At 35.4% G+C, this 12,428-nt stretch overlaps 1 protein-coding gene across 8 annotated transcripts in view; it reads left to right on the top strand.

The window, feature by feature from the left end:
* The window catches only part of TPK1 (thiamin pyrophosphokinase 1), a 348,263-nt gene that overhangs the window by 273,007 nt on the left and 62,828 nt on the right, over positions 1 to 12,428 (top strand). For 7 of the 8 annotated variants that reach the window (XR_015696394.1, XM_087713141.1, XM_087713144.1 and 4 more), the window contains one exon: positions 1,760 to 1,871. Coding sequence is in view for 7 of the 8 variants with exons in the window: in XM_087713141.1 (XP_087569267.1) it covers positions 1,760 to 1,871 (112 nt within the window). In the remaining variant the exon portion in view is untranslated. Of the gene's footprint in view, positions 1 to 1,759; positions 1,876 to 12,428 lie in introns of all 8 variants that reach the window. The other variant, XM_087713143.1, reaches the window with a different exon arrangement.

Here is a 12,428-nt window from a genome sequence, read left to right as displayed (position 1 = left end):
GCAAAAGAAATGAAGCTGAAAGAATGGAAGGAGGAAGGAAGAGAAAAGGAGGAAGGGAGTGAGTGAGGAAAGAAGAGAGGATGGAAGGAGAAAGGAAGGAAGAGAGGGAAAGAGCAGAAGACGGATAAGGTGAAGGTAGATAAGCAAGAGGAATGAAGGAAGAAGTGAGGTGTCTCGAGGAGGGGGAAAACATTTATTGACCAAAGTTACAATGGCATTGAAAAAAGTGACTGATGACCATTTTTCACACTTAGCGACCGTTGCAACCATTTTTCACACTTAGCGACCGTTGCAGCATTCTCATGGTCACGTGATCAAAATTTTGGCAACAGATTCGTATTTATGCTGGTTTCAGTGTCCTGGGGTGACCTTTTGACAAAATATAAAATTTTTAATCAAGCCCCCCCCCCCCCCGCCGCCGGTCAAAGGTGTCCCTCTTTACCAATCTGAAAATCTGGTCACCTTAGGTATACTCCTAGTCTTTTTCCCTAAATATTGCCATCCGATGAGAGCTAGGAAGTGTGCCTTTGCCGTGGTCCCTGAAGTTTGGAAGACCTCTATCCTCTTAACCTTCTGTAAAGCTTTGGTGACATGGCTTTTGCCGTAAGTGCTGGGATAAGTTGGAATAATTGAATATTAGAAATTTGACTGGCACCAGGTCTTTCTAATGTTTTCATCTGTTTAATTTATAGTTTTCATATGATTCTAAATGTTGTTTCAATTTTTGATTGGAAGCTGCCCAGAGTTGGTTAGAAGATGACGGCTATATAAATGTTTTAAATAAATAAACTAAAATCATCTTGAGTGGAGAGGACTATATAAACATATGCAACCTAAAGCTCCTAAGAATCCAAATTGGGGGATAGATTAAATGATAAAATGTGTGTCATAATACAGACCTTTGACTCCTTGCATCCAATCTTTGTAATTTTTTGTCATTTTTTTGTTTTGAAACTGAAACCAATAGCTTTAGTAAAATTCATAATGAGTCATCAGATCAAATCTACATCTAGCCCAATAACTTGTACCAATAATGAGAAGAGAGATTCTCATGAAGAATTCATAAGCTTAGTTATTTGGGAAACTTATGTTTTAAAGTTAGATAGGCAATTAAGTAAATAAGTTTTATAAATCATTACAGAGACCCTACCCCCTTTTTCTTTTAGCAACTGATACTCAAAAATTTTGGGCCACTGAATCCAGAGATTCTTGGCATTCAAGGCTAATAGCCAATTATCCATTTCATTTCATTTAAAATTGTATAATCCTAAATGGTTCCCCATTTCAAAAAGCTCTTCTTCTGTGGTTCAATTCTTGTCTGGAATGCAAATATTCTCCTGTTATTTCCAAATCATCTGCAAAGGGGAAGTTGGAAACTTAATTGACTGGGTTAGGACTTGATCTGGGTGATCCACAATGCAATCAATAAATAGATTAGGTCAAAACCTATGAGAATTTAAATTGATTTTGGGTTTACATTATATTAAAAATACATTTCATCATAGAAGAGCTTTCCATATTTCATCTATATTCTTGTAAAGGTACGAATTTCATGTATATTCTGTTTTGAACAAAACAGCAACACTAAATTCAATGGCACTTATAAGTGTGAATAAATTCAGAGGGGAAAAAAGATTTTAAAAAACCCTATACCATATTTTAATGTCTCAGATTTGACTTATGTCTGCTTTACTTGTTTTAACATAGCATTTGTGTTTGCGTACTTTAAGCCTGCATCAGCGTTCTCTATGTGTTACAGGGCAAGCACAAACTTCTTGTGAACACAGGACTTGAAGGAAAGTGGTGTGGTCTAATTCCAGTTGGGAATCCTTGTGAATGTGTAACAACAACAGGTCTAAAATGGAACCTCAGTAAGTAAGATATATTTTTTCTACTCTATAAAATATAATTTTATGAATTAAAAATATAATTATACAGGGAGAGAATCAATAATATGTGAAGTTCTAGTACCACTTTACAAAGCCTTGGTAAGAGCATACTTGGAATACTACATCCAGTTCTGGTCACCACAATATAAAAAAGATGGTGACACTCTGGATGGAGTGCAGAGAAGAGCAACAAGAATGATTACGGGGCTGGAGGTTAAAACAAATAGACAACCATTTGTCTGAAATGGTCTCCTGCTTGAACTTGGACTAGAAGACCTCCAAGGTCCCTTCCAAATCTATTATTTATTATGTTATATAATATTTTATTTCAAATAGGGGTGTAATTAACTATATGATTTTAGTGCATTTAGTTAACTGTACATTGCAGTTAGCATTCCATTCATATTAATTAATTAATATTACAGTATTCATTTTGGGGAAATTGCATTTTGCCTGGAAACAGATAATTAGAGAAACCTTAAATATTTGAGGAGAAGGGCAAGAAAGACTGGGATAATTATAGTTCTGTTAGACTAGGAAGAAGGCAATATTTGCTCCTAGCCAGTATTATCTTTTTCCTTTGTCAAGAAACTTTCAATGACAAAGGTTAGAAGTACTCCCAGTCCTCAGCAAAGCTCACCACTCTTGTCACCCAGAAGGGCCTAGGAAGAAGGATAGTCATCTGTATAGATATAAATGAATACATATATTTACATTTATAGATGGAAAGCAGGCAAATAAAAGATTTGAACTTACATGTAAATTTTATAGCTAAGGGAAAAGATGATTAGCTAATTTTAAATATTTAGCATAGTTCATAGGAAGGTGTTTGTTTTCCTGTTTGTTGAAATCCTTTTTAATCATAACAGTATTGAATAGGAGGGAAAATAAACCATTTGCCCCTTTCACTTCATTGTATTTCAGATGTTGGAGGATTCCTATAGAATAGAACTTAACCCTCTCCTTCCAAATGAGTTTTACTTGCATAGAGATTGGTAGCCAGTTTGGTTTAATGATTTAAACACCAGAGTAGAAACTAAGAAACAGTGAGTTATAGTATCACCTTAGGCATGAAAACCAACTGGATGACCTTGGGCTAGTTATTCTCTCTCATCCCATCTCACAGGGTGGTTGTTGTAAGACAAACAGAAGGAGTGAAGAGTATATTAATTGCATTATTTATAAAAATAATAGAGGATTTAAAATGAATTATAGATATATAAAGAAGGGCAATTAAATAGACTGCTAGATCTGAGCTACAGAGATTCAGATGATCATTAGATGGCAAAAAAGAGTAAGCTGTTTCTGTATTGTTTGTGGAGATTCTCAGACATCCAGGTTATGGTTTTCCCAAAGATGCCTTTTCCAAAGGCAACTGGACTTTCTTTGTTTTTGCTTGAAGATGTTTTGCTTCTCATCCAGGCTTCTTGAAAAAAGCACCTTTGGAACATGTTTCTGTATTCTTTCACTGCCAATTTGTAGACAGCCAATATTTTTCAGCTCAAGTCTGATACAACTATAATTAGCACCATGCTGGAAAACGTCTGATGTAGGGAACACATGCTGACCATGTGCCACCAATTTCCTACATTAAGCTTTAAAAAAGAGCAGAGGATTAAAAATTCCATTGAGGTCATATAGATTCCTATAAAGAAACTGGAGCCCAGACCATGTGCCCCATTGATTTTAGTATGCGAAAATGCTGCACCATATTGGGATGGATGTCCTACACATCCTGCTGGTAAAACATTATAAATAAGGTATATCTCAGCACATATGCTTTGATTTTCACCCTAAATTTGCAGTTCTGTTTGTCTCAACTTTTCAAACTTTAAAAAAGTTGTATAACCAGAGGCTATTTTTTGTGTTTGTAGTTTTGCTTTCTGGAAGTGAAATAATGGAAGTGAAGTGCCTTGTGTTTTTTAAATTGCTTTTTCAAAATATTTAGCATATATAAAGTTTATATATTCTGTACATAACTCTGTTCATGAATCTATAACTAGATCTCTATCAATCTGCCCTATCAATTTTACTACAGATTGAACTGTTTTGATAATTTGCATTGTAATAATACACACCCACACATACAAGCATCAATTAATTAAATATAAATCTAGATAGCAAAACAAATTTTGGGATAGCAATCAAACTAAAATCTATCTTGCTTCAGCATAATTATTACAAAGAAGCTAAATAGTTTATTTACATGTCTAACTCTATAGAAATAGCTGTGTATTAACAATTATAGAGTAGGTCTTTTCATTTTCACTTTCTGGGTAGGAATTCACTGTACAAAGACAGATGCCTAACCAATTTTTGATTTTTGACATATTTGTTTTTCTTAGCAAATATATTTGGTGAGCACTTTATATTCATGAAAACTTGTTTCTTGGAAAGTAGAAGCTAAATTATTCTAAAATAGTATTTCCAACAGACAAATAAACAACTGAACATTGGGAGAAGATAAATTATATAAGAAATTTATTATTCTTCAATTATGGATATTGAATTTTCTCCAACGGCCATTTCTTTTGTTATTCAAAAGAAAGTATTTGGGCCTAAATTTTATCAAGCGTACATATATTATAATAGTTCCGATTTGAAAGGGACAGAATTTATTTCTTGATAACATGTCTCTTCTTAATTAGGATAGGTTGGTCAAGATTCCTTTCTGATCTTGAAAATAAGGATATTTGCATTGTAATCTTATGAGATATTATCATAAAATGAATGGTTTGGTGTTATTTTAGAATAGTTTTTCAATACCTCATTAGCATATACACAATCAGTAGATCAAAATGTATAGAACTTCTTGCTGTTTAAGAGCATATACTATGAGTAATTATTTATTGCATCAATGCATTTAAAATAAACTTTCAAAAAGTAATTAAATCACTTAACCTTTAGACAATTTGGTTGGGAAAATTATGATCATCTGGATGGAGCAATCTGTCAGATGTAATTCCCTCTACATAGTCACATGGTCCTTTCCATGTGACAAATGCTGATTACATACTGTAACCAGGATTCTTTCAATTGGAGCCAATCCTCAAGAATGTATCACTCACACGTTATCTATTAATGAATATGGGTTCATTGATTAGTAAGTTTGACTGCCTTCCTTTGTATATCTTCTACTTGAACTGGGGAATGATATCAGGAGTAAGGAACCAGAGCCACTTGTAAATAGTTAAAGTAATCAACTTTATTGTCTTCTACCACTGTTGCAAGAATATCTCCAGACTGCTTGTCTTTCCTTGAGAATGTGCAGAAAAAACTTTATAGATCTTCGGGGAGGTCTGAATGCTGCTTGCAGCTATCTAATGATTCCAAGCTGGATAGTTGCTTAACCCTTCTAGTCTAGCTGGCAGTTTCCTAACATAAGGTTCAAATAAACTAAACTCATTTAATAACAGTCCAACTTGCTTGCTGAATTTTCCTACATTTAAAACCAGCATGTCTTCTTCACAGACATTTGCTGCTTTCTTGTGATTCTTTAAAGATAAGATGTCAGTCCTGATGCCATGGCTCTAATCTCTTGAATTCAATAGCCCTGAGCAACTGTTTCAGTTATAAATATTCTGCTATTTGCCTTTGGGAATCAATCCTTTATTGTATATGTATCATCTGTATATGAATTCAGTAAAACAGATGTTGTATCATAGTTCATGCTATGCAAGGTAACTATACTAGACAACCAAGTTTAGAGAGAGAAGTTCTTTTTACAATTTCTTATAGAAATGTACAGAAGTGGCACTCAATAAAGTACACTGAGGCTTACAGTTTTATATTTATATAAAATGCTGAATGCTACTTCTGCTGATTGCCAGCTGCTGGCAGTTTGGCAGTTCGAGTCTCACTGGCTCAAGGTTGACTCAGCCTTCCACCCTTCCAAGGTCAGTAAAATGAGACAGACATCTGACCCCAACACGCCTGACATCACTATTATGGAAAAGAAAAAGGTCTGGTTCATTAATATTACGGTACCAGGTGTTACCTGAATTGAAGAGAAACAATTAGAAAAAATATCAAAATACTGCAATCTGCAAATTGAAGTTGAGCAATTGTGGTGGAAGAAATCAGTGGTTGTACCAATATTAATACCCAAAGGGCTGTCTAAATGCATGGAAATTCTGAATTTATCAGACCTGATTTTGCCCCTTTTTATGGATACAGTGGCACATTTTTCCATGCCAAACTGCATTGAAATATCGGTGCTGAATACTCGGACTTTATTATTATTATACAATTGTATCACAGCGGCCAGTTGTTTTGCCGGATTTGGCATTGGTTACTAGTCGGGCCCCACCCAGGGGCCTAGGACGTTGTAACGTATTTTCGTAATATGCGTGCAGATCCAAGCAGTGCGGCTTTTTGCATTTGACTGATGGTGATTTTGTCAATTTTTAACTGTTTTAAATGTAATTCCAGTGCTTTTGGAATAGCACCCAGTGTGCCAATTACCACTGGAATTACCACTGCTGGTTTGTGCCATAGTCGTTGAATTTCAATTTTTAAGTCCTGGTATTTTGCGATTTTTTCATGTTCCTTCTCAGCGACCCTGCTATCACCTAGTATTGCGATGTCTATGATTGTGACCTTATTTTTCTCAACCAGTGTGATGTCTGGTGTATTATGAGCCAGTATTTTGTCCGTTTGTATACGGAAATCCCACAAGATCTTGACCATCTGATTTTCGGTGACTTTTTCAGGCTGATGTTCCCACCAGTTTGTTGCTGTTTTAATATTATAATTTTTGCACAAATTCCAATGGATCATTTGTGCTACTGAATTGTGCCGCAATTTATAATCAGTCTGCGCAATTTTTTTACAGCAGCTGAGTATGCGATCAACAGTTTCATCAGCTTCTTTGCAAAGTCTGCATTTGGCATCATCAGAGGATTTTTCAATTTTGGCCTTAATGGCATTTGTGCGGATAGCTTGTTCTTGCGCAGCCAGGACTAGTGACTCTGTTTCTTTCTTTAATGTACCTGTTGTTAACCATAACCAAGTTTGTTCACTGTCCACTTTATCTTTTATTTTTTCCAGAAATTGGCCATGCAGTGCTTTATTCTGCCAACTCTCCATTCTTGATTTTGTCACATCTTTTCTGTATTCTTGTTTCGTGTGTTGGGCCTTCAGTAGATTTTTGTTCTTTACTTCGATTAATAGATGTTCTTGACTTTCTTTTAAATAATCAGCCAGTGCATCTTTTTCTTCTTCAACTGTTTGCTTCACTTGTAATAATCCTCTGCCACCTGATTTTCGGGGCAGGTATAGTCTATCAGTATCACCACGTGGATGTAAACTGTAGTACATTGTCATTAGTTTCCTGGTTTTTCGGTCCAAAAGGTCCAAATCAGCTTGTGTCCAGTTAACTATACCAGCTGTGTATCTTATAACTGGTATTGCCCAGGTATTTATGGCCTTGATTGTATTTCCGCCATTCAATTTAGATTTCAAAATTTTCCTAACTCTGTTGGTGTACTCTCGCCTGACAGTAGTTTTTACTTCTCCATGTTTGATGTTATCCAACTGCAGAATGCCTAAGTATTTGTAGGCTTCATTTTCTTTGCATTTAATTAATTGGCCATTGGGCATTTCAATTCCCTCACATGCAGTGATTTTGCCCCTTTTTATGGATACAGTGGCGCATTTTTCCATGCCAAACTGCATTGAAATATCAGTGCTGAATACTCGGACTGTGTTTGTCAATGATTGGATTTCTATTTCTGACTTTCCATAGAGTTTCAAATCATCCATATATAGTAAATGCGAAATTTTTTCAGCTTCTTTGGCTGTTTGGTAGCCTAATTTCATTTTTTTTAAAATTACTGATAGTGGGATCATTGCGATGATGAAGAGAAGAGGTGAAAGTGAATCACCCTGGAAAATTCCTCGCTTGATATTAACCATTCCGTAGATCTCATTCCCTACTGCCAACTCAGTTCTCCATTGTTTCATCGCCTTTTCAGTAAAGGATGTAATATTTTTGCTGATGCCAGTTGTTTCTAAGTATTTTATGATCCAACTATGTGGCAGTGAGTCAAATGCCTTTTTGTAATCAATCCAGACCATATTCAAGTTCGTTTTTCTGTTCTTACAATTTTCTAATATCATTTTATCAATTAGAAGCTGATCTTTTGTGCCCCTGCTCCTTCTTTTGTTGCCTTTTTGCTCTACTGGCAAGATGTTGTTTGTTTCCAAATAATCCATCATGTTATCTGCAATAATGCCTGTGAGTAATTTGAAGGTTGTTGGTAAGCATGTTATTGGTCTGTAGTTTTCAGGTGTTGTTCCTTTAGTTGCATCTTTCTGAATCAAGTATGTTTTTCCAGTTGTCAACCATTCATCAATTTGGCCCTTTTGTAAAATTTCATTCAGTTGCTTGGCCAATATTGCATGTAAACTGGTCAGATATTTGAGCCAGAAACCATGTAATTGGTCCTTTCCAGGTGATGTCCAATTCTTTACCTTTTTTACTCGATTTTTGACCATCTCAGTTGTTATTTCTAATACTTGCATTTGTTTGTTGCCAATGCTTTTCTCAAAGTCATGTATCCACTTTGCTTCCTTGTTGTAGTCCTTTGCATTTTCCCACAATTCTTTCCAGAATTCAACTGTGGCCTGTTTTTCTGGTTTTTCACTTTTGGTGTCACCATTCACATTAAGACTTTGATAAAAACGCCGTTGGTCTGATCGAAATTGCTGATTTTGTTTATATTGGATGATTCGTGTCTCATATCTTTCAATTTTTCTAGCTGTTGCTGTTATCTGCTGTTTTACAATCTCTACAGCTTCATTGATGTTTCTTGTATCCAATCTATATCTTCTGATTAGCCGATCTATGATTTTGTTGTTTTTAAGCCGTTGCTCATGCATGTTCTTTAAGTTACTAGCATCTGCTCTTAATTTTTTGATTTTTTGTTCTAAACGGATTTTCCACTTTGGCTTTGATGCTTTTTCTGTTGTGTGACTAGGTACTTTAATTTTAATGCCTAGTTCATTAGTGACTATTACAGCTGCGCTATACATTAACTGGTTTGTTTCCAAGATGGATCCCGGTTCAATTGTTGAAAACACTGCATTAACCATTTTCATGATAGGGGCCAAAATTTTCTTAGGCACGGTTTTTAGTGATGGTAAACGTTGCCTTTCCTCATTAAGCAGAAAATGTTCCATGATCTTATCCTTCAATTCTTTTTGTCTTTGAGTTAGTTCATCAGTTGGTTCAGTGATAACTGGTTCTAGTGGTGGTGATGTTATTTCCTCCCCGAGAGCTTCTTCTGGGAGTTCTACTATACTGTCTTTAGTTGTGTCTTGAATATCAGTTATATCCGCTTGTGATATTGTTTTTTGGGTTTTGCAATTTGCCTGAATTTCCTCATGTTCAACTTCACTAAACACTTTATTCCGTATAATAAATCGCCTTTGATCTGCTAGTCGTTGTTCACTAACGTTTGAATCTGGATATTGTTGTTTCCATAATTCATACATTCGCTTTAAATAGCCTCTTTTTTCTGGCTCTGAGTTGTAGTAACAGGCCATTATGGCACGGTTTTCATCTGCACTATATTTTTGTCGTTTTGATGGCTGGTCCACTTGTAGCCCACTTGTCGACGGATGTCCAGGGACCCCAACATCCGCCGCGGCCCTTGTTAACCCGCGCGACGACCGATGCGGTATGAAATTCTTATTTGTTTTTTTCACCATATTGTATGGGTTGGCGGGGTTTTTTTACGGGACCAGATGCCAACCTGACCCCAACCTTCCTCCTTTCTCATCCGGGCTTGGGACCGGCAACGGCGGAGTTGTTGTTGTTGTTGTTGTTGTTGTTGTTGTTGTTGTTGTTGTTATTATTATTATTATTATTATTATTATTATTATTATACAATTGTATCACAGCGGCCAGTTGTTTCGCCGGATTTGGCATTGGTTACTAGTCGGGCCCCACCCAGGGGCCTAGAACGTCGTAACGTATTTTCGTAATATGCGTGCAGATCCAAGCAGTGCGGCTTTTTGCATTTGACTGATGGTGATTTTGTCAATTTTTAACTGTTTTAAATGTAATTCCAGTGCTTTTGGAATAGCACCCAGTGTGCCAATTACTACTGGAATTACCACTGCTGGTTTGTGCCATAGTCGTTGAATTTCGATTTTTAAGTCCTGGTATTTTGCGATTTTTTCATGTTCCTTCTCGGCGACCCTGCTATCACCTGGTATTGCAATATCTATGATTTTAACCTTGTTTTTCTCAACCAGTGTGATGTCTGGTGTATTATGCACCAGTATTTAGTCCGTTTGTATGCGGAAATCCCACAAGATCTTGACCATCTGATTTTCGGTGACTTTTTCAGGCTGATGTTCATTATTATTATTATTATTATTATTATTATTATTATTATTATTATTACTACTACTACTACTACTACTACTACTACTACTACTACTACTACTACTACTACTACTACTACTACTACTACTACTATGATTCGATTCACAGTCTGTTACTGGTAAAAACTTAACAGTTCAAGCCCTAACCAAGGAGCTAGGAACTGTTAATGTACTGTTTGAATATATAGGCAGTTTATCATCAGGGAGATGGTTACTTCTTCCAGAAGAGTTAAATTCCAGATTGAATCCACAAACATCTAGCAGTTAATTTTGCTGAGAGGCTACTATTCTCCTGAATCTCAATCATAAGAGAAAAGTGGTAGATAAATAAATGAAAAATAAAATAAAGCATGTGCCTTTAAAACATAGTGCAGGATATATTATATTTAATGTAACATTATGTACAATATACAAAAGAAAAATTGTTACAATAACTAGAGATCAAAACTTACAAGAATAATGATTTTAAGAATGCAAGTTTTGAGGCTTTTCTTCAACATCTATTAGACAACATATTTCCAGGAACTTCCCCACTCAAATGCACATGAAAAAATCCATATTATAATAGAGATTCCTATTTAAAATATATTCAAGATAGCTTTTTATCTGTGGTAGTATCTTCACATTGACTGAAAGAAGGTGTTAAAAGGGGGCAGGTTTAGTCTTCACACTGCAGTAAGAGGCACAGGCCTGACCTTCCCCAGAATCTCTAACTGTAGAAATTCTTTATAAAGGATTCTTGTAATAAACCTTCTGTTTGAGACTATTCATGATGGGTTCTGATTGCTTGCTCCTGACACTATACAATATACAGTATGCTTTAATTATAGAAGCTTAAGTGTTAAGCTAGAAGTGTAGAAAAATGCCCTTAGGGGAAATGCTGCATTCTAAATATGGAAAGGTAGGTAAATGTCATATTCTAAAGCTTTCATTTCAGAACTGAATTTATTTTAATTATATAGTACAGAGCACATAAAGCCACAAGTCTCAAGTCAAGGCTGTTGTTCTTCAAAGGTCTCACATATTTATATATTAGCTTTAATTGTGAAATCAGTTTAAGAATGAATACAAGGCAATTATGAAGAACCATGCAGAAATACAAGATTGCAAAGATTTTAATGAATTTCCCTGTTGCACCTATGCTGCCACTTGCAGGTAATATGAACGCTTATTTTTTCTCATTGGAAACATTAACATTAGCAAGGCAAAGATGAGCTTTGACCTAACCACTAGGCAAGGATTTATTTTACAAAATTCATAAACTATTCTATTCAAGAGGCTAACTAGATACAGTATACTTGGCTTTGATTAATCTGTGGCAATATTTTTGGTAGCAAATACCAGTTGGTTGCTTGAATATTTCAATTTCATTGTTTCTTCGGTTGGTAGGAAAGGTTATAGTCCTATGCAAAGTTACCTGAGAGTAAGTCTTGCCTATGAATACTTTTAACTTATCTGGGCACTTAACCTGATTTTCAGTTGCACTGTCAGACAAGATTCCTTTAAATAGTATTAACTTATATAAAGAAAAATGTAAGTTATCATGTGTAATAAATGCATGGTTAATTGTTTGAGTAATTATATTCTTGTGAATGTACCCAGTAAGTAATGGGTATACAGCTGCTACATGTGTAAGCAAAATTATACACGTTTATGAAGAATCGTTGCATCCACTCTCTATAAACTATAGAAATGAAATGTCATAATGAGTCATTATTAAACAGCATGGAAAATTGCTTGTAACTTTTATTAATATGGTATAAAAATAATGTGCAATATACTTCAATGGGGCATAAGTCTGTGGTGCCCATATCTTTTATTTACTGGAAACATCTGTAATCTTAACTTTTGTTCCATTTTGAACCTTGCAGTGGATTGTTTGAAATTAAGAACTTGGCATGCATGAGACAGCTGTGACTTTTCAGATGGTGACTAAAGCTTCTAAATAAGAGTCCAACTACAATAGTATCCTCCTGTTTTGACCAAGGAAGGGCATTTCAAGGAAACCAGCCACTGGCAAAGAAACCATTCGTGGCAAAGAAGCCTTATTGACTAATAGGTCAGAACTAATCAATAGTACTTCCTGCTCCTCATTTGAGTTCCAATTTGCCTTTTCCTGATCTTAACATTGCATGAGTTGCAGTT

Source organism: Thamnophis sirtalis, unplaced genomic scaffold (genome assembly GCF_051295495.1).
Source record: "Thamnophis sirtalis isolate CommonGarterSnake01/CBP01778 unplaced genomic scaffold, rThaSir2_p1.2 scaffold_4, whole genome shotgun sequence".
Classification (NCBI taxonomy): Eukaryota; Metazoa; Chordata; class Lepidosauria; order Squamata; family Natricidae; genus Thamnophis; species Thamnophis sirtalis.
The sequence above is the reverse complement of the archived record's forward strand: the minus strand, read 5'-3'. Positions and strand labels throughout refer to the sequence as shown.